The following is a 27,013-nucleotide window of genomic DNA, read 5'->3' as shown; positions in this document are numbered from 1 at the left end:
CTGGGTTAGAAAAGCAGTGGAATGCTTTAAGGGCAACTTAATGGGCCATACCAGTAGGAGCATGAAAGACAGAGGTGCTAAGAATGATTTGAACTGTGTGGGGGCCTGGCTCAAGAGGTGTCAGAGGAGAAGAATTTTAGTACATTGCCTAGAAATCATTCTTGTGATATTTTGGAGAAGAATGTGGCTGTTTTTTGCCCTTGTCCAAAAAGTTTGCCTGAGGCTAAAGTGAAGAGTATTGGATTAATTCTGTTGGCAAAGAAAATCTCAAACACCTTAGTATAGACTCCGTTGTGTGGTTATTAGTGCTAACCCTGATGAAGATTTATAATGAAAAAGATCAAGCTGAGCAAACAAAAATACAAAATGTACAGATTGAGAAATGGAGCATCAGGAAGTGGAATAGAGCTAAATTCCGTGTTTAAGGAGATAAATGGATTAAGAAATGGAATAAAGGGAGTGGTAACCTCAGGACAAGATCCCACCCAGCTCAATTTCCGACTTGTGAAAAGGAATTAAAGAAAACTTAGAGATGTGTGGTGGATGGTATATTCTTTTAATCCCAGCACTCCAGAGGCAGAGGCTGGCAGATCTCTGAGTTTGAGGCCAGCCTGGTCTATGGAGCAAGTTCCATAACAACCAAGCTTAGGCAGTGAAGAAAACCACAGAAAACAGAAAGCTGGCAAAGATGTAATTGAATGAGAGGGTCATGTTCCAGCCCCAGCAAGTAGCAGAACTTGGCAGCTTTGGCTACATGGTTCTGGCTTTAGAGTCAAGGACAGAAGAAAGGGGTTATGGAATTTGTCTCTGTGAATAAGGAAAGCCTCTGAGGCCAGGCATGTGTCAGGAGTGTCCCTGAATGGAGGCCTAGAGAGGCCATTTTGTGAAGCTGTGAAGGTGAAGCCTGGATTGCCTTGCAGACCCCAAGATGTTAGAGGTGGCAGAGCTGTGGGATACTACAGAGAAAAGCTGCTAACAGGGAGTGGAACCAACCCAAGAGAAAGAAGTATGTTGCAGTCAACAAAGCTGAAAGGAGTTGGAGATCAGAAGAGCATTTGACATCAGACATAGAGATACAGATTTCAGAGTTTGCCCAGCTAATTTTTGGTCTTGCTTTGATCCAGTATTTCTTCACTGTGCTCCCGTCCCTTTTGGAATGGTAATGCATATCCTGTGCCATTATATGTTGGAAGTATGTGATCGGCTTTTGATTTTGATTTTTACAGATGATTACAGTTAAGAGTTAAGAGTGAGTGAATCTCAGAAAAGACTTTGAACTTTAGACTGGTAAATAAGTTTGGGACTGTGATAGACTATGGGGACTTTTGAAGTTGAAGTGAATACAGTTTTGCATTATGATATGGTTATAAGCCTTTGAGAGCTAGGGAGTGGAATGTGGTGGCTTGAAAGAAAATGGCCCCCAAAGGAAGTGGCACTATTAGGAGGTGCAGCCTTGTGAAATAAGGTTGTCTTGTTGGAGGAAGTGTGTCACTGTGGAGACAAGCTTTAAGGCCTCATATATGCTCAAGATATCGTTCAGTGTTTCAGTCTACTTCCTGTTGCCTGCAAGATGCAGGACTCTTGGCTATTTCTTCTGCCTATGTCTGCCTACACTCCTCCATGTCCTACCATGATGATAATAGACTAATTAAACCTCTGAAAATGTAAGCCACCCCAATGAAATGTTTTCCTTTATAAGAGTTGCTGTGGCCATGGTGTCTTTTTACAGCAACAGAAACCCTAACTAAGACACTATTCATTATAGTTCTTGAAGTCTTAGCTAAAGCAATAAGACAACTGAAGGAAATCAACTGGATACAAATAGGAGAAGAAGAGGTCAAAGTATATTTGTTTTCAGATGATATGCCTTTGTACATAAATGGTGATCAACCTGGAACAAGGAACTCAGCCATGAAATATTTGCTAAATAGAATTATCAGACTACATATGATCAGGAAAATAGTTTACTCCTGTTTTCAGGACCAAGTCAGTGAGAGAGAGCAATTGATAAAGGGTTAGAATATGAAATAAGAAAGTATCATAAACTAAAATAATTTAACACTCATACTGGAGGCAAGGAAAACAATGACTAAATTAGAAGTTATGCCTGGGAAAGCACAAAGTCACACATTAGAAAATGCATTTGTTTGTATGTTCTCCTCCAATATCTCTGACTTTATGAGCTCTGAGTACTTAGCTAGGCTTCCCCTACCAAACATGGTTTCCTTCTTGTTGAGCAAGTCTTCAGTTTAATTAGAGAATTGAGGTGCCACTACTGCATCCTTACAGCTATCACGCTGTTCTTGTCATTACAATTCACAGCCATCATAACTGGGTAGGACTAAATTGGCATAATCCCTAACAATAATCTATACACTTGTTCTTAGATGCACAGATAAGTGTAACCTTTACCTCTAATTAAGGAAACCTCTCTTTGCAACAGAGACTACAGTAGAAAAACCAATCACAATGCATAGCTTTTGCATTCATCCAGTCCAGATGAATACCTCTAGCAAGCACTTTTGCATGTAAGGCTCAGGAACTTTGTGGAAGAGGGCCCAGAAAGAATGTAAGCCCCAGAACATCAGGGAGTTTGCTGTGAGATTGTCTCCTAATAATGTTAGAAGCTACACCCAAATAGTCTTACCAACATGATTGCCCAAATATGAGCTGCACAGGGACAACAATACATGTGCCAAACTGGATGGGGAAAAAAAATCCATGACACATTAAGCCTACATAAAGAGCTGCAGACAACTCAGGAATGTTGACAGTTGGAGAAAATACTCGTCCCTAGGGAAGAGTACACCAATTGGTTATCCAATACCAAAAGGTTGGCCATAAGAACATATATTCAAGTTACTTTATACAGACTGAGTGGGTTACATTTAGGAATATGTATGTATCTGCATATACATATATGCATGCAATAACAACTAATGAAAAAAGAGGTCAGGAATTTGAAAGAGAGCAAGGACAGGTATATGCAAGAGATGAAAGGGAAGAGAGAAATGTAATTATAATCTCAAATATAAAACAAGTAACAATTAAGAAAATGCAAACGGTTAAGTATTTTAAAATAACATAGCTGGGCAGTGGTGGCGCACACCTTTAATCCCAGCACTTGGCAGGCAGAGCTAGGCAGATCTCTGCGAGTTCAAGGCCAGCCTGGTGTACAGAGCGAGATCCAGGACAGGCACCAAAACTACATAGAGAAACCCTGTCTCGAAAAACCAAAACAAACAAACAAACAAAAAATAGCATACTTTGTTCTTTATTACTTAATATCATAGCTTATTATTTTAGTAAATTTGTGAAAATGAAAATAATGTAGCAACTTCTAACATGAATTATCTTACCATGTGTTATGTTGAAAAAAATTACACATAAATGTACATGTACATTATACATATGTGCCCATATTGCACACAAATCTATTCACATGGTACACGAATGCAATTAGTAGTATGTGTTCATCTTAGAGACAGATGAATATGTTCATCTTTAAACATGATTCTGTGAGAAATATTAATCTACCCACAAATCTAGTTCATTGGAGGTACTGACTTGGGGATACAAAGATGGGTTGATAAGTAATTTATAAATACGGGCTACTGTAAGGAAAATTTCATTGGAAAGGCTGGATAGAAAGGAACATGCTTAATTCCTGTCTACTACTAACTGGACTTGTAGTCTAGGGAACTGAGTTTCTCCTCCTCTCCAACAGGGAGCCCATCACATGGTAAGTATGGTTAGGAATCCAAATAGCTTGTTAGTTTTATTCTACAATCTTTCATGTTTTTTTCCTCTTAAAAACAACAGCCAATGACAAAAATAAAACAAACAAACAAAAATCCATATATCATACTGACTGCTTTCTGTATTCCTGAAAACCAAAATTCACTTTATACCAGACTGTCTGCTTTCTATACTCCTGAGGGAGTATTTTGACCACACAGACCATTATTTTCCACAGAGGTCAACATAAGCAACCCAACTGCTAATCTGAATAGTTATTCACATGGAAAAGTAGTGGTGGAGGAAGGCGGTGTTCATGGGTCGGCCTGGGTTCCTGGACTTTTAAATATTCCCAAGTGCCAATGTATTCTCTAAAATGATGACCGTGGGTACCAGCAATATTCCAACATCACTGCACTGCACTTCTGTCATACCCAAGTGTCTGTGTGATAATTTCTTCTTTACACTGGCATATTTAATACCAGTAGCTCTAAATCAGATATGCTTTAGTGAGCCTGGAAAGAATGAAAACCTCAGGAAATGAATGGCGAATGATGAAGAAGAATCTTGCTGAATAGCTGCATGTAATTTATCATGTTCTAATACACAGGCTCTGCTATACCATACTGCTGAATGATGGTTTAGTTCAAAAGCATACGGGTTTTTTTTCTGTGGTATTTCTGAAAAATATTTATCTGTATTGATGATCTATTTCGGAGTCACAGGGGCTTTTATAAAACTGTTTTATAATAGAAAGGTACATAATGAAGATTTGAGAAAGTGGCAAGTATTCTGAAATGAATCGTTAGAAAACCCCATCTGTAGGTCATGCTCAGGATGCAGGCAGTGACACCCTGCCAGCTAAATGGTGTCCTCCCCCAGTCCTGTTTATTATTGTCAACAGACGCTGGATTTACATATGGCCAAATGGGTCATACGAACTTGGGAAATTAATACAAAATTCTAAATAATTTTTAAAGATGCACAAAAAGGGGTCATTATTTATCATATACCTTCCCCTTTGCAAGTGCTGTGCTGTACGTTGTCGATTAATAAAAAGACATGAGGCAGAAAGGAGAGAGTCAGGACTGGAGGAGAAGGAAGGCAACAAGAGAAAGTAATGTAGGGCGACTGAACAGAGTGTATGATGACCGTGCATAAAATGTCACAACTGACACTCCCTGTTTCGGATATAATAAAGTAACAGTGAAAAATGAAAATAGATTAAAGTGGTTTATTTGTTTCGGATAAATATCTTTTAGACATTGTCACATTCTCTTCTGTTACTATTCTCAGGAAATAATACATTTCTGGTGAAAAGAGGACCAGTAGGGACATGCCACCTGATGATCCTCAGGATTTAGAAATTTTAGTCTAAAAACTTTTAGGATGATTAGCTGACTTAATTAGCTTAATTGACTGACTTAAATAGAGTCTATTTATTTGTTTGAACTTGACTAAACATTTGAAATTGATTTAGAGAAGTGTCTCATTGAATGTAAAATATGTACCACCATTAGGCATAAAGTATCACGTCTTCACAGACTTCACTTGCACCATGTTATTAGTATATACTTTATACAGTGTCTTATGTATTATTTTATAATTTAAGATAAACGTATATTTATGTATAACATTTATCCTTGAGTATATTTGTTAATTTATCTAGATTTAAATACATTGTTTAAAAAATATCTTTAACACCACTTTTGATTGCCACATCTTAATTAATCACAGTTATTAGGAACAATATTACAACTGAGCATGTGCATACAACAAAGAACAAAGTACTTTAGTATATCCACCACTTTGCATAACTGCCACTTTTTCATAGTTATATACTTGAAAATTATTTATTTTTAAAATATTTATTATTGCACATAGTCATTTTCTCTAACAGAAAACAAAAAGCTATTTTCTTGTCTCTTTAAAAATTTATACCCTCTCATCAACAATTTTTACTCATTCCCACTTTATTCCCTCTATCTCTGGCTCCGGCTTACCATGACTCTAACTCTACTTTACCATTTTTAGAGTCCACAAATAAAACCAAGATCACTGGCTTGACAAAATGTGTCAGTGGATCCAGAGACCTGCCAATAAGCCTAAGGACTGGAGTTCGATCCCTGCTATACCATACTGCTGAATGATGGTTTAGTTCAAAAGCATATGGGTTTTTTTTTTTTGTGGTATTTCTGAAAAATATTTATCTGTATTGATGATCTATTTCGGTGTCACAGGGGCTTTTATAAAACTATTTTGTAATAGAAAGGTACATAATGAAGATTTGAGAAAGTGGCAAGTATTCTGAAATGAATCGTTAGAAAACCCCGTCTGTAGGTCATGCTCAGGATGTGGGCAGTGACACCCTGCCAGCTAAATGGTGTCCTCCCCCAGTCCTGTTTATTATTGTCAACAGACGCTGGATTTACATATGGCCAAATGGGTCATACGAACTTGGGAAATTAATACAAAATTCTAAATAATTTTTAAAGATGTACAATAAGGGACCCACAGAGTAGGAGAGAAGAGATGACTCCCTCCAGTAGTCTTCTAACTTTCGCACATATACTGTAGGACACAAGTGTTGGTGCACAACACACACACACACACACACACACACACACACACACACACACACATTTCCTGTTTATATTTTCAACTGTGATCCTATAGTACTCTATGGAAATTATACCTGCTAATGTACAAGACACACTGTAGACAGTATCTTTCTAAATTTAAAAGGCACATTAAGCACCACAGGCATATAGCATTATAATAAAAATCTTATTCATGTCTAGATTTCTTCAAACTTGTCTTATTAATTTGTTATTCTTCTGGAAAAATGAATCTGTAGTATAAATTAAATATTCAAAATATAGACTCACCAAATAACGTGATTTCCTATAATCCCTTTCTATTACATTTATATTAGAAATAGTATTTACTTTATCTCACAAGAGAGTTACTAAAGGATAAAGTAGTATCATCATTTTAGGATATTTTAAAGCAAAATGTACAGTTTTTAAAAGACTAGAATTATTCTAGTCTCATGAAACTGAAAGAGGCCTCCAGAGATCACTCTGGCTTCTCACTCTGGCACTATAACAAGCCATCCATTTTCATGCTGGAAATTACCTCAGAGGAAAAACTCCAAGGATAGAATCTGGCCAAGGCTGTGAGTCCCCTACCCAAATTGTTAAGGTCCTTGAGGCTAAAATATTCTACTTTCTCACACTTAAGCTTGCAAATCAATACATGTAATGCTCTGAAAGCATTTATTTCGAACCACTTTGTTTACTTACTGAGAAGGTTAACAGAATAACCTCTGGCACTTAACTACCATTCTTGTGGCCCCACAAGAGCACAGGGCAGAGAGCAGCTGATCAATACGCTCTGGATCACTTTACCTCAAGTGTCAAAGACCGTTAGAGAGGGAGCGGCCCGTTCCCTCTCTCCAGTATAGCTATGTCTATGCCGTCAAGCCTCCCCCTGAACCATCGTATCGTTCTGTATGAAAACTCAATAATTTTGTTGCTTGTCTCCAGTCCTCTCCCCAAATTTAAGGAACCTCATGCAATATGGAAGCTGTTGGGAAGCTGCCTCTTTAACACAAATGGATACTGTTTGCCCATTTCAAAGAAAAAAAAAATGAAAACTTATCTTAGAGTGATATGAAAAATCCACCAAGTGCTCCCCTGCCCTTCCTTTCTCCTATCCAGTGTGGTTCCATGTCAGTAGCTACCACTCTTCTGAAAATCCTCTTTCTGTATCAGCATTACTCTCTGGAACTTCTCAAGCTTCCAAGTGGACTAAGTAAGTACCTTTGAACCTAGTTCCACACGGAAAGGAAGCACCTACATCATTTTCTAGCAGAAAGCCTCAGAAACTTTGCCTTTCATTTTAAATCTCTAATCTATTTTTGAAGAGTCCTTAATGCTTTAGAGATTGTCACAATATATTTTTATGACAAAAATTAAAATTATTTGATGGCATACTTCAGCATTTTGAGAAGTAATTATGTCTTGACATCCCTTATTAGAAAGGGGATGGATACTACGCTCTTTTGGTAGACTAGCAACTGAAAATTTCAGGTTGGAAATCGCTTCAGCACACAGAAAGAACCATGGACCTGAGTATTTGTTTGCTTAACCTTAAAATAAGGGTAAAAGGAGTCTTGTGAAAACAAATTTTCACAATCATCTTATTTCCTTTACTAAGACGAGTCCAAAGAAGAAACAGGGTCTTGCAATAACCATAACAAGCAAAGCAATGATGAGGCAGGAAGAAATGCTGTGGTAAAAGCAGGGCCATAGTCTAAGGCTTTTCCAAATCAGTCAGCTTGGGAGTGATACAATGCTAGTTTGCTGTAATTGCTCGTGATACCAAACGTGTGTATCATTCATTCACAGAGATCACTATTACCTACAATTCTGGCGTCATCTGATATACTCTCTGTGAATAGGGGGAGTGCAGACTCTTACCCGATGTGGGTGGCTTCTGTCCTTCCTTCCCCAGTGAATACACATCTTGCTGCCAGGATGTCACCAAAAGCAACATCTACTGGGTGCTCCACAGGGTAGAAAGCCTGCGCAGAAGACAAATGCAACAATTCATTAAAATTACTACTATTACTTAGAAATACATGCTTGATTCATATGAGGCCTGGAGCACTGTGGGTAGAAAAGATGAAGATAGACACACAGCTCTCTTGATCCTTGCACACAAAAAAAATGGCTAGATAAAATGAGCTCTCCCTTAATCTGTCAATTCCACATTATAGAACAAGTGCCAGACTTTAAAATAAACTAACGCTATTTATAAAACCACCCCACCCCCCTGCCCGCCCACCCATGCTCAATATGTCTAGAAGAAGAGCTTTCTGAAACAGACTGAATGATGGGGCAGAAAATACTGACAACCTATTAAGATGGCTCCTAATGACATTACTGTACCCATAGATCCATGCATCTCTCAACCCCTTCATCAGAATGCTTTCCCTTGCACAGATGACAATTCACAGAGACCCCAGCTGTCCAACAAGCAGAGAGGAAAATAGCTTGGAATGCTCAGCCCTACATGGGCTGTCTAGATCACACCAGACCTCCTTAGCGGAGACAGCAGAAGACTGTGACTGTCAGAGGTGGTGGATGACTTTAAGGAAACAGCATTTTCTGGACACGAAGGGCAATTACAACATAAAAAACACCCGTGCAAGTTCAAGGCCGAAAGAATCCCAGAACGGAGGTGGGAGAGGTAGGCATGACGTCCCACCACTAGCCAAGAAACTACCGTCATTGGAGGGCTGCTGGTAGGAGAGCTAGTTTTCTCTAATGGTGTGGCCCCTGGTTAGGTTGACCACATTCCCAGGTAGGGTCCACTCAGAAGAGGAGTCGGCCACATAAGCTGAACTCCACAGCTTAGGAAAAAAGAAAAGCGAGAATTTGAAGTTGGGTGGGTGGTAAGGCCTGGTGGGATCTGTGGCAACCTGGGGGAGGGTTGAGCATGATCAAAGTAAATTGTATGGCATTCTCATAGAATTCATAAAAAAAATATTTCTTAGAAAGAAAGTACTGCCATCACATCTAGAGAAGCTTTAAGGAAAGCATTAAATTAGGCGCTACACACCTGTGGCAGCTGAGGGCTCTGGCGTCCAATCAGCGTCCACTGTCCATTTCTTACTCTGTATCCACTCACTACCTTACCTTAATAAACACAAATCGGAAACATGCAATATAATAAACGTTTAGAAAATCAAAATCCACGTTTAATATTTACCTTCTTTTCAAAAATAAAACCCAAATAGTTTCAGAATTCAAAGTACTACCATAATGAAATCATGATGAAACAGTATAAAAATTCAAGGAATTGGATAAAAATGTACTTAAGGTCTAGCATAATTCAAATTTTATATTTATAGTGCCAGCAAGTATATGTCAAACGTTTATAATTTAACATGTAGCTTGAGTTCTTACCTAAATGGTGAGTATGGACCCTGTAGGCAAACACATGCATGGGATACATTTTATAATGGCACGAAATATCAGAATTCACCACTGTGGGAAACGAAAACACAGACAGAAGTCACTATGCAGCTGGAAAAGTGCATGTTCTGTTTTGGTTAAAAGTATGTGTGAGGTAGTCTCAGGTGCTGGCCCTCAATTTTTTCTTGCGAAATAAACACTCATTCATTACCCAGTGGACATCAAACATTTATTCTGTGCCAGACATTTTACTAAGATGAGTTAGAGCCTTATGCCTCATATTTATTTATTCAAATCTTTCATACAATACATTTTGATCTTATTTTCCCCTAAAGTTTTTATTTTATTTAACAACAGAATGATAAGGAGCAAATCAAAATACTCTTTATGAAGACAGAGGCATGGTTTTTCTTTCTTTTTTTTTTTTTTTTTACCTTTTTCTTGAAATTTATTCTGTTGGAAAAAATTAAATTTGTTTTATGTTAGTGCCTAAAGAGTTTTTAAAAATGAATATCAATACCTAGAAACATTAAACTGGTCACTCATATTTACAATGAACAAATGAACACATTCCATATACTTTTCCTTTTTTTTTTTTTTTTACAGTCTGGCAAAAAGTAAAGATGAAATTAATACGTTTTTAAAATAGATTTTAAAAACAGTAATAGATAAACCATACTAAACATTAACTTTAAAAGATTCCTACTCAAACAAACATATCACAGTCAATGTGACATTTTCGTTGGATCAATGATGCCATATGTATTCTTGTAGCTTTATAACTTGGGAGACTAGGGTGTTACTTCCATTTTGCAAATAGGGAAATTAATATATTTAAGTACTAAGGCTGAGCTGTGTTGAGTTTTCTAGCCTCTTGATTTTGAACCTTTCCACATAATAGTTTATACCACTATACAGTATGCACTTTAACTTTTACATCTAAAGAATGAATAGCTTATTTGTAAAGTAAAATTTAGTCTTTATACAACACATGACCAGTCCATGAACCTCCATTCTTGGCATATTTATAAATAAATATTAGAAAACCAATAAATTGCTGGCTTGGAATAATTTTTAAAATCCATGGACGCTAAAGAACTGATTTATTTTTCAGATATGCACATAAATATTGGCCGTTCTATAAGCTGGTAGTTTATAACTCTGCTCTTATAGACTAGTTGATGAGGTAATAGTAAACACTAAGTGGTCATTACTTATTTACCTTTCTCTCCTGGTGGTATCACAGTGTCAACAGACATCATAAGGTACATGCCGGCAATCAAAGGCTGTCTAAAAAAAGAAAAGAAAAGAAAAAATAACGTTTCTCTCAGTTCTGTGACAAAGCCAAAATACCCGTTTGAAAAAATATGGCATAATGGTTTATGAACTGTCATTCTTACATAAATCAAAATGAAGCAGAGAGGAAAAAACATATGATATCTTTTTTTCCTTAAAAACTACTTCATTTTTGTGAAGGTATTTCGTAAAGGTTCCTGGGTGGCTAACTTTATGTGGGAACTTGCTTATGCTAAAGGGTTCTGCCTTTTCAGTCAAACACCGATGTAGGTATTGTTGGAGAAGGTCTTGTTGTTATTGTTTTAGACTTAACTAACATTTAAAACAAAATGGTGAATAAAGCAGATTATTCTCCATAATCTGAGTAGGTCTCATTTCATCCTTGAAGGTCCTAAGAAAGAAGACTGAGTTCCCTTAAAATGATGGAATTCTCCCTAAAAACTGCCAATAATGTAACCGGATCAACTCTGTCCTGAATTTCCAGTTAGCCCTTATACACTTCGGACTTGTCAGTTCTAAAGCACGTCTCCTCAATGTCCTCACCCTTCTTCCTCAATTTTTCTTTCTTCCTCTCTCCCCCTCCCTCCCTCCCTTCCTCTCCCCTCCCTTTCTTTTTCCTTTTCTCCTTTTCTTTCCTCCTCTTCTGCTCATCCTATTTCCATCCTCCATAATTCAAACTTCTTTGGAGACCTTAACAGGGTTGTCGTGATCCAAAGCTGTGATATACATGTTCTTGTTTGATGCTCTCTCTCTTGAGTGTTGGCAACGTAAGTGTAGAAAGTGACGTCTAGCAAATATAGCCAGTATGATGCCACTGCTAAGGTTAGTTTATTAAATGATAAATGGCTCGAATCTTATCTTTCATACAAGCCCTTTCATTATCATTATTATTATTTGCTTATTTTTTTGTGATGCAACCTTATCAACTCTGTCCTGAATTTCCATTTAGCCCTACACATTTTGGATTAGTCAGTCCCATAACGTGTCTCCTCATTGTTCTCCTTCCCCACCCTGTCCTTTTCCCAGTCAACTATGTGAGTGATTGGAGGTGACTCTTTCATGCTGAATCTAACAAGGACTGACTCCCCACACAGCCTCTCATTGAAGCCTACTTGTAAGACACCTGACATTGAGATAATAAATATTTATTGCTTTGAGCCAGGAATTTCAGGCTAATTAATCTACATCAAATAACTAAAAACACTTCTAAGTTCTCAAAGATCTTGTCTGGAAAAACTGGAGGCACTTACGGCACACGTGTGAGATGTAAGGACACACCAGAGCAGTCCTTGTGATTATCTGAAAAGACATAAACACATGTGAAATATGAGAACATGTGGAAACAGACCTCAAAGCCATGTGTTCTAGTTAACACTTAACAGGTAATACTTCAAACATAAAGCTGTGTGACATTTGTTCTATGAGGCACTTCACAGGAACGTTCATGCTCATTGAGTCACAGAACCGCCAATGAGTCACAAGAGTGGAGACAAACCCCCTAATCACTCCGTTTTGTGCCCAAACAGCAGACAAGGAGGCACAGGAACATGTGACTGCTGTGTTCTGAACCATCTTTATTGCAGAAACGTGGGAAAGCTGGTGAAGTTGATATGCCCAGCTCTTTGAGGTTTCTGCCGCTTTGACTGCCCGGTCATGATGGTCTGGACCTTGAACTGTGAGCTAAAATAAATTCTGTATCCCTTAATTTCTTTCATCAGAGTATTTTACCATACTGACAGGAAAAGAAACTAAGACAGTGTTTCTTTATCTATCTGTCTCATTAATCAGTTTCTGGGAAGTACTATTTTCATAAAAATTTCAGGGACGTTTCTTTCTTTTTCCTTTTCTTTTTTCTTTCTTCTTCTTCTTCTTCTTCTTCTTCTTCTTCTTCTTCTTCTTCTTCTTCTTCTTCTTCTTCTTCTTCTTCTTTTTTTTTAAGAAAAAAATAGTTTCAAGTGCTTTTCAAAGAATGAGAATGTATGCTACAAAAGGAACCCTTTAGTGCCAGGAATGGGTTATATGGAATCAAGTTGTTGACCAAAGAAGCCCCCCTAGAAACCTGAAAATAACTCAGACTACTGCCAAGGCTATTGGTTACTCTCCACAAACTGTTAATAAGGCCCTATTGCTGAATACAATACTTATGAAAATCACTGGAGATGGAGAAGTCAAGCTGGTGTCAACCTCGAGCCTTCACTCTTACTTTCTAGCTAGTGTTCATGGTACTGGAAGGTACTCTACATTCTACAAAGAGAGAAAAGTAAACACCAACCCGGCTATAAGCCTTTAGATCTACAGTAGTGTCCTGCCTGCAGGATAGGCTGGTGCAATAGTGGTACAAAAGTTCTGGAATTAACCAACCACTATCTGATTGGACTTAAGGCCTGCTGTGGGATGGTCTGTATGTCAAGTGTGTTGCTGATTGGTCAATAAATAAATCACTGATTGGCCAGTGGCCAGGCAGGAAGTATAGGCGGGACAAGGAGGAGAATAAAGCTGGGAAGTGGAAGGCTGAGTCAGAGACACTGCCAGCCGCCACAATGACAAACAGCATGTGAAGATGCCAGTAAGCCACAAGCCACATGGCAAGGTATAGATTTATGGAAATGGATTAATTTAAGCTGTAAGAACAGTTAGCAAGAAGCCTGCCACGGCCATACAGTTTGTAAGCAATATAAGTCTCTGTGTTTACTTGGTTGGGTCTGAGCGGCTGTGGGACTGGCAGATGAGAGAGATTTGTCCTGACTGTGGGCCAGGCAGGAAAACCCTAGCTACAAAGGCCCACTCCGTGAGATGCAGCCCATGCCTGACACTGCCCTGGTGATGTAGAACCTGAGACTAGACAGGGCATTGGCCCAGGGGAAAACCAAATGCTATTGTTCTGCTAAAGGAACATAGCAATACAATGACTCCTAACAACATTCTGTTAGTCATAGATCAGTGCCTTGCTCAGCCATTATCAGATGGCTTCTTCTTGCGGTAGATGGGAACTAACACAGAGACCCACAAATAGATGATGTGCAGAGAGTGAGAGGCTATAGAGCACTGAGTCCTTAAGGGATATCACCATCAAATCCCTCCCCTCAGGGTTCAGGGAATTCTGAGGAAGAGGAGGCAGAAAGATTTAAAGCACCAGAGGGGATGAATGACACCAAGAAAGCAAGGCCTTCTAGACACCACAGGATGGATGCACATAGGAATTGACAGAGACTGTGGCATTATACATAGGGCCCATAGGGTCCAAGCCAGATCAGGTCCCAGAGCAGAAAACAAGAGTGGACACAAGCCCACATCCCTAACCCAGAAGCTATCTTCAACTGTGTAACAGCTTGCAAAGGAACCTTTAATTTTCTCCAATGGTGGCTCATTGGGTGTACAACCATACTTAAGGGCAGGCCCCATGCACAGCAGCTGGTGGCCAACACAAAACTAATTCAATGGTATTTTTGAAGTGGGTTTTTTTTTTGGTGGGGGGGCAGCGCTCATAATGGTTTAAGCATTTTCTTTCTGTTTTTTTAACCTTTGTGTGTGTGTGTGTATATATATATATATATATATATGTATATATACACATATATATGTATATATATATATGGTTTCCAGTTTTATGTTTATATGGGAGTTCTCTGTGTGTGAATGTGAATATCTCAGTATACGTGTTTCTTGTGCTTTTTCTTTGGCTCTTTTTTTTCTTGTTCATTTATTTGTTTTCTCATATTCAAGTTTATTTTTATTTTTAATCTTATTTTTCTAATGGGAGAGTAAGAAAGAGTGTGGCTTGTGGTATGTGAGGTGGGGAGGATCTTGAAGAAAAGGGAGGGGAGAATAATCTGAATATATTGTATGAAAAATTCTATTTTCAATTGAAAAAAAAGAATGAGAGTTTTAAGGGAAGTTGAATGAGGAGATAAATAACAATACTGAATAATGAATATAGGCCTATCTTAAGCTTTGTCCATGTTTTTAAAAATAGAAATGATAAATAAGTATTATTCCTTCATTTATTTTATAAGAATACTGACTTTTAAGAGCAGACTTTCTTGTATGAACTACATGCAACCTAATAAATATGCCTAGGCTGTACTACTTTTGAAATGATTAGTTGATGATCTCATTGAGGAACATGTGAGTATCCATGGTGATTGACAGAGAACGGTTAAAGTAGACCTTCACTCACATCAGATGAACCCCAAACCCTAGGGACTCACCTAATTAGCTTAGATAATTGCAGGAAGCATTTTTCATGTGCATGAAAATTCTATTGAGCTTAAAGGTTATTTTAAGAAATGACAATCTTCCTCATTCAATTAACACTGAGCAATGAGTACAACTCAGCCCTGTGCTGTAGCCAGCAGTCAGTGAAGGAAAGTATTCACTGTTTTCCTGCTCTCTTAATAGACACAACGGAGAAGGAGAGGTACAGAAAAACAAAATACCAAATGGCTATAAAATGCACTTGATAAGACAATGTGAGCTTGGTCCATAGAAAAGTACCATGCATCGAGACCTGAGTGAATGGCATAACCTCAAGATCTGGAGACAAACACCACAGGGAGAAAGAGATCAAAAGGCTTCAGAAGGACTGAGTATACTTGTGGGACAGGAGGGCCAGAGTCAAAAAAAAATCCCAGTAAAACACAGGCTGTCAGGTGAGAGTAGGGCTTGATGTTAGGAGTTCACAGTGTGTGCATAGTGGGTTCAGAATCGTGGTTTTATGCTGTGTACAAAAAAGCCATGTAGTAAGTGACAGGGACATGTAAAGTGCCCCCATAGCAAGTGCCTGACACTTAGGCATTATCACTAACTACTGAATGTAAAGTTTAAAAGATTTTGGTGGTTCGTTGGTTGTTTTGTGGCACTGGGTATGGAAGCAAAGGTCCTGCATGTAGCAGGGTTGTACTCTGTCACTGGGCAACATTGAGCAACACCCCTTCCCTAGTAGCTTTCATTTTAATTACACCATTTGAAGGAACACCTCTGCCTCCTATTCAATGCAAACGCAAGCAACAAGCACAATATGCACTATGAACTGTCTTCTGTATTTTCATTGCCTTGTGCCTGAAATCATTAAGTAAATCACAGTTTGGTTTTTATCACAAAATTGGCTGATCATCCGTACCATGACTTAAAAAAATTTAATGTTGAAAATTAAACAGACATTTAAGAACCCAAAATAATGAGTCGAACAAAATTCTGAAAGTTGTTTCAAAGTACACACACACACACAAGTTTTAGCTTTAAAGCCAAAACTGCCACCAAATAAGAGTAGCAGGAATGTTACGCATCTTGCCACATAGCTATTGCCAAGTGTAATAAAATGATGCATATTCTCACTAAAGTGTGTATTAGAGGTGTCCAAATTTAGTAGCTTCTTTGAAAGCACATCAATTAGAAGCAAATTTTAAAGATGTTTATAATCTCCTTATCATAGATTTTTCTCCAAATTAAATGTCTTATATTTCAAAACATTAATATGTATTGTTATTGTGTGTAGGCATGTGATGTGTATGTGGAGAGGAGTACATTTGAACCACAGCGGCCGTGTAGAAATCAGAGGACAACTTTGTGGGGTTGACTCTTTCCTTTACCTCTAGGAACCAAACGCATGTCTCCCAAGTGTGTGCAACAAGTGTTTTTTTTTTTTTTTTTTTTTTTATCTCCTCACTTATCTTGCCAGCTCTTGTGTTTTTGTTTTGTGCTTTTCACTAGAAATAGGATAATTATAAATATAATATCCTGTAAAGATATCAAAGGTGTTGTCCAGTAGTTATAAAATGGTACTAGATCCAATAATAATGTGAGAAATAACATCCTGGAGAAAACACAATGCATCCTTAGCACTTCTGCCCTGCAGTGACTTTCAGGGAAAGCCCAGAGTTAGTGAGTCCGAGTCCAGTCTTGCAGAATGTAAATCTGTTGCATAGATCCAGGGTGAAAACCTTTGCCTGTTTTACAAAAAGCTCCAGAAATCTGAACATATAAAAGAAAAATTAACAAAGCGAAACACTTCAAAACTATACTCTATTGTTGCTGAACAGCAGCAAAAATAATTTGTTCCTATTAAGTTTGTCTTGTCAAAGGATTCAAAGAATGTGTACATATAGCATAGTCTTTAAACTATGGGTAATTCTTTAGGTTATCTCTAATTTTCTTACATCTTAATTGGGTTTGGTAGAACTACAAATGTGGAACCTTAAACGTTGTACTTTGTTTATAAATGTATGCACTCTATACATGAAAGTAGAAGGGGACCGTGAGGAAAGGGAAGAACCTGAAGAAAGGGGAGGGAGGGAATGAGACCGTGATAGGAAGAAAGTGAAAATATCCACATCTTCTCTCATATGCAGAATCTATGATAGGCAAAATTAACAAACACACACACACACGCATACACACACACACACACACACACACACACACGCACACACACACACACACGCACACGCACACACGCAGAAGGGGACCCATCTGGGAGGAACATGGGGACCAGGGATAAGGGGGAAAAAGTTGGGAGAGGTGAATATGAATGAAGTACAAGGATATATATATATATATATATATATATATATATATATATGTATTTATATGTGTGTATATGTATATATATATGTATGTATGTATATGTGTGTGTGTGAAAATGTCAATGAGAAGCCCATTATTTTGTATGCTAAACTAAAACTATATAAAATTTGATGAAAAAGAATGATGCTGATTTTGTTTTATGTAATGGATGAACATCTATCCTAACACTATTTAGTTGAACAAATTCTAAATGCTGTTTCAAAGTAAATACTTCTAAAACATATTTACATATTCTTTAGGCATTGCTGATGTTTATTGCTATTCGTTATTGCAAAATCGAATTTTATTACTAGAAGTGATTCTGACCTCTACTCGTATGTTTTTCTGCAGCTTGACCTAAAGATCCCACGTGCTTGCATATTCACACAGTGAGAGTCCCAGTGGGAACCAACTGAACCCCATCAATCAGGGAAGAGGGGCGTGCTCCAGACCCATAGCAGTTCCGGTGGGAGACAGCAACTTTCGTTTCAGCCCCAGTGTTTGGTGCAACGAACATGACCTTTCAACTCAACACAGCCCTTGCCACAGTGATTCATTATTATTTCCATAACCTCTATCCCGATCTTCTGGTAAACTCATAAGCCAGATAGCTTTGCATATTTCACTGATGACATGCAATGTGCCCTGATGTTGACTGCCTTTCTGCTGTAACTCACAGGGCTTGGACCACCAGGCCCCATGATAATTAACCTACATAAAAATGAATTCATTCCGTTTCACTAGGTTATAGGTGACATCTACCTCTGATATACACCATCATTAAAATGGAAAGCACTTTAAAAAAGTTGACTGTAGCAAAGCACCTCAATGACTGCTGTTACTTTACTGAATAAAACTGAAAGAAACTGAAGTCAGAATCGAAGGAGTTAAAACATGCATAGAAAAGGAATTTGGCATATCAAGACCACATACTGGATGAAAACTGTTTGGACAGCCTCACTCTGGGATGAGAATGTGAGAATACAGAGGGAAGAAGGCATAGAAAAGTTAACTCAGGACAAAAAGAAAAAGACCCCAATGCTTTAAAGAGGTGGGAGTAGAAGTAGGTATAAAACTAAAGCACTCTGAAATTGTAGCACGGAATTTGTGTGACTGAAGGCAGAAGAGAACTGTTCCTTTGACACATTCAGCACAAATGCTATGCATTCCCACACAGCAGTTTTGTTGGAGAGAAAGTTGAACTTGGCCTATTTTAGTCACGAAACTCTACAGCCAAGTTTAGAACTTTAAAAATGATGCTTTTTTTTTTTTTTAATGATGCTGGTCCTCTCATCTAATATGGGTGTGATCTAGAAGATTAATTCTTGGTAGATTAGTCTTAATGAGCAATATTTTTAGCTCTAAAATACTCTAGTGCACAGAAGGGGTGAATAAAGAAATTGGCATTCAATTCGGAGCTTTGGGTGAACTTAGGTAAATGTTTTATTTTATATGTGTAAGTGTTTATCTGTACACTATGTGCATGCCTGGTGCCCAAGGAAGCCAGAAGAGGGCATCAGATCCCCTGAGATGGAAATCATAGATGGTCGTGAGCTGCCATGTAGGTGCTAGCAATCGAACCTGGTTTCAATAGAAGAGCAGCAAGTACTCTTAACCACTAAGACATCTTTCTAGCCCATTTTATTGCCTTTTTTTTTGGGGGGGGGAGAGGTACACTAAAAATGCTTTAGTTTGAGGAAATATATTTTCAAAGTTATAAATCTGGAATTTTTTAGATAGAAGGAATAGAGGCATTCCCAACTTCTCTAACTTATTACAGGAAGAAATATAAGAAAATAAGATGTGGATATTAAAAAAGGAAGAGATAACTCTTAAAAGAGGAATTTCAGGGCTGGGGAGATGGTTCAGCAGTTAAAAGCACTTACTACTTTTACACAGATGACCTGGGTTCCATTCCCAGTACCCACATGACAGCTCACAGCTTCCTGTAACTCCAGTTCCAGGGAATCATAGGCCCCTTTCTTACCTTCACAGGTTCTTGCATGCATGTGGTGTACATCCATACACTCAAGAACACACACATACACATAGAATAAATAAATATGTATCTTAATTACACTTGAAATTTGTTGTTAAAGATATTGAATACAGATGTTCTCAGAAAAGTTTTAACTAGGCAGAAACCGTCATCAGTGAAGTGAAGAAAGTTTGGTAAGAAAAAGGCCATGGTCCAGTTAAAATGAAATTTCTGGACTAGAAGCCATGAGACTCTGAAGATCACAATATGTCAATGTGCTGTTTCAAGACCACTGACTTTTACTAATACAACACTCCTCTTGACTAAATCTGAGGCCAACTGTGTTTTGGATTCTGGACTATGAGTCAGTCCAATAAGACCCCATATCTGCAAAATATATCGAGGCCAGTTTTGCTGATGCTGAATTTATTATTTCAACCAGGATTCATGCAATAGTCTTGAATGTCATTCTTTTGAGTTATTTCCATGTATTCTTACGTAAAAGTGAATTATTCCCTTCATTGAGATGGTCTTTAAGTTTCTCTCTCTCCCCTTCTCTATTTTTCTCTCTAAGATATATAATGATTAATACCTGATCTTTAATTGTGCTCCATATTTACAAAGAACTGAATATAAGACATTCATGGTAAAGGAATATTTTGTGGGTTTTTTTTCACTGAGGGAACCAGTGTACACTAATGGATTTCAGAATATAGGGAGGAGGGCTCATTTACTAGATAGCAGATGGCGCTGAGGATAGTTCATTATGTCATATTTTATTTTAATGTTAGATGTACATATAAAAGGCTTTAGTAATAGTGAATGCAGTGGAAAAGTTGAAATACAATTTTAAAAAGGACACATGCAATAACCAAGTTTAATAATGCCCAGGACATCACCACAGTGCTAATGGTTAAGCCATCACTCTTAAAATGTGGTCCAGCAATGGAAGAAAGAGTAGTTCCAGAGCCCAGGGGAGGCTCAAAATCAGCATTCCATCAGAATCGAATCTTGAGCATGATGAAAGCTGGGTGACCACTTCATAAGGCTCCCAGCTTGCTTTTGATGAGAAATCACTCTCCTATGTCTAGCCAGAGATGGATAACCACAGCAAGGTATTTTATCAACTGTATAGACTCATAGAATTCAGAGTTGAAAGAGACCCTGGAGAAGATGAATTTCAACTCTTGCCTTTTATTTAAAGGGGAAAAAAGATGCTTCAGAGAGTGAATGTTGTTCAAGGAATTCAAGTAACTGGTGACAAACTTGGGTATCAAATTAATTCTCCAATGTTAATGTTTAATAAACATATTTCCAAAAGGAAGTTCTACTTCTTAGAGATTTCAAAGGCATTTTTTAAAATGAAATATCCCAAAGCAAAGATAAAGGGCTCCAGTTAGAATGGATAAGTAGCCAGTAGTACTTAAAGACATCCACTTAAGCAGGAAGCTGGATTCTTAATGGGAAGTGAATGCATGGGATATGAGGTTATCCATCCCAAACTATTTAGCTCGCTTTTCTAATAATAGCTTGCAATTCCTGCTTGGATTCATAGCTAAGCAGTAAAGTAAGCATGTAGAATAATGCATGACAATATCCCATTCCATCTCAGGTTCTTAGAAGTCTGTTGGCCTCTCCTGGTTTTTTCTCTAGAGATAGCCCTCCTTCCATGAGCTCATCTCGTCCTGCTTGTTTCCTGTTTCACTAAAAGAATAGGTCAACCATAGATCCTTAGGGAGCCAGGGTATTGTTATAAACTATATCCCACTAATTAGAAAGTCCTTCAGAAAGACAGTACAACAGATTTCAATTCCCTACACTCTCTTTGGAAGGGAAGAGAAGTGAGGAAGCATATCCGTTTTCTACTCTCCTAAGCCACAGTTTGGATAATGGATACTTTCCTTAAAGAGCTATGGAAAAACAAGGCAAGGACCATTAACAAATGTTAGAAAAACAAAGAGGTGACGTCTTTAACAATAAGACTTGTGTTAGAAAGCAAATAATTCCAAACTCTATCATGTCCAATCTCCCTTCCTTTTTCCCTCCCAAAAAGGTTCTGAATATAAAGAATCCTTTTCTGTCTTGAACATACAAACAAAAATGAATCAAAGGTGTCACAGTGAGTGCAAATAACAATACATAAATATTTTAAGTCTGTTATGTTGTCTTGATCTGTATCTTATGGCTCTTTGTTCTAAATTACTAATGTTGAATTAATGGGACAGGTGAAGATTTCCTGAGACAAAAGTGTAGCTTCCAAGGTTATCAGAAATAGGAGATTATTTGGGATTTCATAAATGAAAATTCCTTTGGAAAATGGTGAGGTCTCTTAACACACTCAGCACATCCAGTTTACTTGGCATTGGAACAGAGTGCTGCCAATAGGGCCATTTTTTAAAAAGGTATTTTTGTACTGCTACCTTGTACTGGTCTATTATAGAGGTTATTTCTGTGCAACTGAAATTCCGCTGCAGAGACCTAGGCACAGACACAAGAGGCCAACAGGAGAGAAAAACTACGGAGAATGCAGAAGATCAGTCCCCTTGCTTACTCAGGGGAAAGGCATCTGAATGAACCCCAGTTTTATAATGAAAAAGCAACAAAACAAAACAAAAAAACACTCTTAATACTGCGCAGGAAACAAAGGTAATCATCTAACGAAGGAGAATATCATTACGTTTTAACTTTTTAGTTTTTAAGTTTTTTATTTCTTCAAAACAATAACCCGAGTCATCAAATTTCTCCTGAAAAATTTCTGCATCCTTGAAAGCACATTCTCAGAGTACCACCCCCTAGAACCCCTCACAAGGCACTGAAGCCTTCAGTTGTCACGGCATAGACGTACCTGCTCAGTAAGGTATGACGGGAACACTGGCACTGTTACCATGTGGTCCGGGCTGTGTGGAGGGCTCCTGAGGCCACTGAAGGCAGGCTGAGCAGACAAGCTTCAGCACTAAATAAACGAGAGCTATGAACTTCAAAAAGGAATTCCCTTTGAAGTGGCCACCGCAGTGAGTTTGCCCCCTTTTGATTTTGTCTTCGCTGCTCGGGGAACAGAAATTATTAGCTTCCATTTGCCTCAGGGCAAGGAAGAGAAAATGCGTTTATCCAACCTTCAAGAAGACAACTTTTAGAATTGATGGCCTGTGTGTTCCCAAGAGATCCAGTGGGAGGCAGGAAAGCTCACCACCCTACTCTTGCAATGGCGGTGATTGGAGGTCGTGTGGCTATACTACAGTCAGAGTCTCTCCCTGTTATCACCTTCTAGGACTGCAAACAAGAAAGGAATCCACAGCAGAAAAAAATATCAATTTACACTTCTTTTTTTCTCTTGGAATTATGAACCTGTTTGAGTCATCCATCCACAGAAGTAAAATGAAGACAGCCTACCAATGCTAGATAAATTCAATTTTAAAATGTCATGAAATTTTAAATGTCCTTTAAAAAACTCCTTATTAAACTATAATAAACAAATAAACAAACACTCAAATCAAATGGTACATATGCAAGAGTTACACACACACACACATACACACACACACACACACACACACACACACACACACACATACACACACACACACTGCCAGCACTTGAGTCAAGATAGAGAAAACTCTGTTTTTGTCTCCTTCCTGGGGCATGAGATTTTAAATTTCTATATTGTACAAATCCCATATTTAAACATTTATTTGTACTGAAGGAGACATCCTGTGGCTAATACCAGACATATTCACAGCCAGCTTGTTCTCTAGATTCAGTGGTTTTTGTTGGACAGCATTAAATGATTCTTGGCTATAATTTTTTTCCTTTCCCTTCCAGACCCTCCCAAATGTCCTATCAATCACTTTTCACTTCTTTATTGCTATTTTATTATGTGTCATATATTCATCTTTTAAATGGCATTATAAGTTTCTTTTGGAATCTTCTCAATTATTATTTGTCTTTTCCACTGAGACCAGAAAGCATGAGAAAAGGCTAAGAGAAAGCAGGCAGATGGACCTAGATCAAATAGGTCATAGACTCAAAAGTGACTTGAAGAGATAGCATCAAGAAATTCCTTTTACATAAGATTTGAAATATAAAGCTGGGCGGTGGTGGCGCACGCCTTTAATCCCAGCACTCGGGAGGCAGAGCCAGGCGGATCTCTGTGAGTTTGAGGCCAGCCTGGGCTACCAAGTGAGTTCCAGGAAAGGTGCAAAGCTACACAGAGAAATCCTGTCTCGAAAAACCAAAAAAAAAAAAAAAAAAAAAAGACAAAAAAAACAAAAAACAAAAAACAAAAAAAAAAAAGATTTGAAATATAAAACTGAAAAAATTTTAAATATATTTTTCATACCAAATGCTCTATTTTCAAGCTTTGAATCATCTTAGGGGCATCCCTAGTAGTGTATAAGAAACTATATCTTTCCTGCCCTTTGCAATTTTTAATTATTTCATGCAACAATGTGTTCTTGCACTTTTATTTAATCTACATGGTTAGGAATGATAAAGGAATGTCAGAAAATCATCCCATTCTATTTTGAAAATAGGAAATTTTATATTTTCAAAAGCCATAAAAGGACTTCAAAATTTAAAAGATCAGAACAAAATTACTGGTGGAATTTTTAAACAAAGAACAACCAGACTTGAATAATTTGCTTTTTAAAGACTGATTAATAACAATTCACAGAGTTACAAATGGCAGAACACAGCAGTCTCCTTTCTCACATGGCCCCCTAACTCTCAACAAGCTCTCCCCATATTCATACTTAACTTTAGAAGAAGAAAAGTTCTTGAAAGCTTCAGATGATGGAGAAATGTGCAAGGACAGAAACCGCCAGAAGGGTGTTTTCCGAGGAAGGTTTGGGCTTATTTTCCTTAAACACCACCCTGTAGATATTTCTTGATACTGCTGTTTGCTGTCCTCACATGTTTTACTGTCATATTTATTTAGGGTACTCTCTTGCTTTTACAGGGGAAACAGATTTACTAACTAGTAGCATAAAGGAATTAAGCATAAATGGGAAATGGAGTGAGTGCACCCTGTGCTTCTTTCTCCCTGATGACTTCCTTCTCTTCTAAGAAAGCTTAAAATGTAGGTAAGGAAACAGAAGACCACGTGCAGCATCACACGCTGGTCAGAGCATGCGTGCTCAGTGGAAAGAACACCCCAGTCACCACTGCAAGCATGGATCAGGGCTCTTGAAACTGAAGCATATCCTCTAATTTTACACAAGTCAACCCACAGGTAAGTTTTTCTCTTCCTAGTGGCTTTCCAAACAGTTACTAGGAAGGGTTAAAAACAAAATGCCATTTCCTAACAATATAAATGGAACCCATTAGGTGATTGGTATCATTTCCAAGGTTTTGATCACCTTAAAAGAGGGTGTTTGGGGCTAGTGAGAGGATTCAATAAGCAAGGGTACCTGCCACCAAGCCTCATGACCTGCCTTCAATCTCTGGATCCCACATGGAGAGAAGCAACTTCTGTAAGATGTCCTCAGACCACCACATGCATGCTATAGTGTATCACACTAAGTAAATACAGGTAATAAATGACTAAAGGCAACACGACTGAAGAAAAATGGGATTAATAATTATAAATATATAAGAAAAAAGCTGCGATAGGATAAATGTAGGCAAAACATAGGCATTCTGAAAACAAGCAAAACCACACATAATCCATAAAGCTTGGAAAGCTAAAGTGCATTCAGAAAGGTTCGCCCTGCCCCTAAGAAAAAGATCTCTTAAATTAAACACTGTAGTGTTCTATGCCAAACTGCTTTTTCTTAGAATTCCTCCTGCACTACATTCAGAACGCAGTCTTTGAGACAATCAATGGTATTGCAGTGTTTTACATAACTAAATGAATGAAAACATAACTACATGAATGAAAACCTTCGTCTGGCCATGAAACACGTGCATTGAAAGGTATTGAAAATAAACAGTGCAGTTATCCAATGGAATGAGTGAGATGAATAAGGACCATTTAGTCTTTCATAATGAAGTTGAAATGCAGGGATGTAGTGAATCACGGAGCTCACATTTCTAAGGAGACATTGGCAACAAGAAAAAATACTGCGGGATAATAGGCTTCATTTTGATCATTTCAGAGGTACTGGGTAGTCCTAAATCATTCACAGGACTCATATCAATCCGCTTGTGTTTAGTGAAGGCCACAGAAAAACAGGAAGAAGATTTGATCTTGAGTCTCCTGAAATTAGTGGGATTATCAAACAACCTAATGTAGAAATGACCTGAAGGATAAGGGAAATAGATTATCCCACGCTCAGAAAAAAAAAAAAAAGGCACAAATGAAGTGAACTAAACTATCCTGATCTTTACTCATTTTCCACGTTGTTCATGAGTTCAGGTCTCTAAGAAATTACAGCTTAAAGGGCTCTTTGAAACACTGCCTGTTCCAACACTTGCCTTACATAGTTAGGGCACGAACTCTGGCACACACGAAAACGAGAAGCACGGCACAAATTCAATTATTCCAGTTTCAGTAGCATGCACACGCAGCTATAATACCCTGGGCCAAACCTAACCTTTTCACACTCATGTTCATTGCTGTGAGGTGGAAGGGCTGGGCTGGGTAATTCCTCCTACTCTATCTCCTCATTCTATTACCTGTTCCCAGTCTCCGATTTAAAAAAAAAAATGCTTTAAAAATGAATTAGTCCACAACACGCAAAACCTACTTGGTTTAACTGCTTTCTTTTCTGAAGAGAAGTGAATTTCCACTTGGACACAGCACTCTCAGGTCATCTCTAAAGACCTAGGAGTCTTTCAGCAGGTAGAATGTTACCTTCTGGACCACCATTGCTTTCTTAGAGCTCACGTCCTGGTTCCTTGATGTCTCGTCTGTCACTCATTTATTTCATAAAGGTGGAGGGTTATGACTTATTTTGGTCAGTTCTTCAGAAGGCTTGCCTTGGGGCTGGACAGATGGCTCGGTGTTTTAGAATACTTGTTGTTCTTCCACAGGACCCGGGTTCTGTTCCCGGCACCCACACGGGGGACTCTCAACTGCCTGTCACTACAGTTTTCAGGGAACCGTTGCTCTCTTTTGGGCTCACCAGTCATGCACCTGCTGCAAATACATACAAGCAGGCACTCACGCTTACACAGAAAGTAAAAATAAAGCTTCAAAATGTTTGACTTGATTAGGTGTAAAGCAGGATGTCTGTGCCCCGTACATGGGTGTAAAACAAGGAGGGGGATCTCCATGAATGTCACATATGCCCTGTAGTGGCTTTTCTCACAGTATTCTGAAATCCAAAGTTCACATTGAGGGTAAACGTTGAGAATAAAAATAAATTAAGATTCAAATTTCTAAGGAAAGTGAGAGAAGAACCAGACAGTAATTAAATGCACTTCCTTCTTTCAAAGTTCTTCTTTTCTTAAGAGAGTTGAGATTTAATTAAACATATTTTGGTAAATGAAAATTATTCTGCTCATGCCCCAAACCCAG

The 27,013-nt window shown here is 38.1% G+C and overlaps 1 protein-coding gene across 7 annotated transcripts in view; it reads right to left on the bottom strand.

Moving 5' to 3' along the window:
- Nucleotides 1-27,013, bottom strand: part of Pam (peptidylglycine alpha-amidating monooxygenase) — a 283,282-nt gene that overhangs the window by 68,772 nt on the left and 187,497 nt on the right. For all 7 annotated transcript variants that reach the window (XM_059278064.1, XM_059278067.1, XM_059278068.1 and 4 more), the window contains 5 exons: nt 12,269-12,317; nt 10,945-11,012; nt 9,714-9,794; nt 9,367-9,443; nt 8,223-8,326 (listed from right to left, as the gene is read on the bottom strand). In XM_059278064.1, the coding sequence (XP_059134047.1) occupies nt 8,223-8,326; nt 9,367-9,443; nt 9,714-9,794; nt 10,945-11,012; nt 12,269-12,317 (379 nt within the window). The remainder of the gene's footprint in view (nt 1-8,222; nt 8,327-9,366; nt 9,444-9,713; nt 9,795-10,944; nt 11,013-12,268; nt 12,318-27,013) is intronic.

This window comes from Peromyscus eremicus, chromosome 13 (assembly GCF_949786415.1).
Source record: "Peromyscus eremicus chromosome 13, PerEre_H2_v1, whole genome shotgun sequence".
Taxonomy (NCBI): domain Eukaryota; kingdom Metazoa; phylum Chordata; class Mammalia; order Rodentia; family Cricetidae; genus Peromyscus; species Peromyscus eremicus.
Note: the sequence above shows the minus strand (reverse complement) of the source record. Positions and strands in the feature narration are given on the sequence as shown.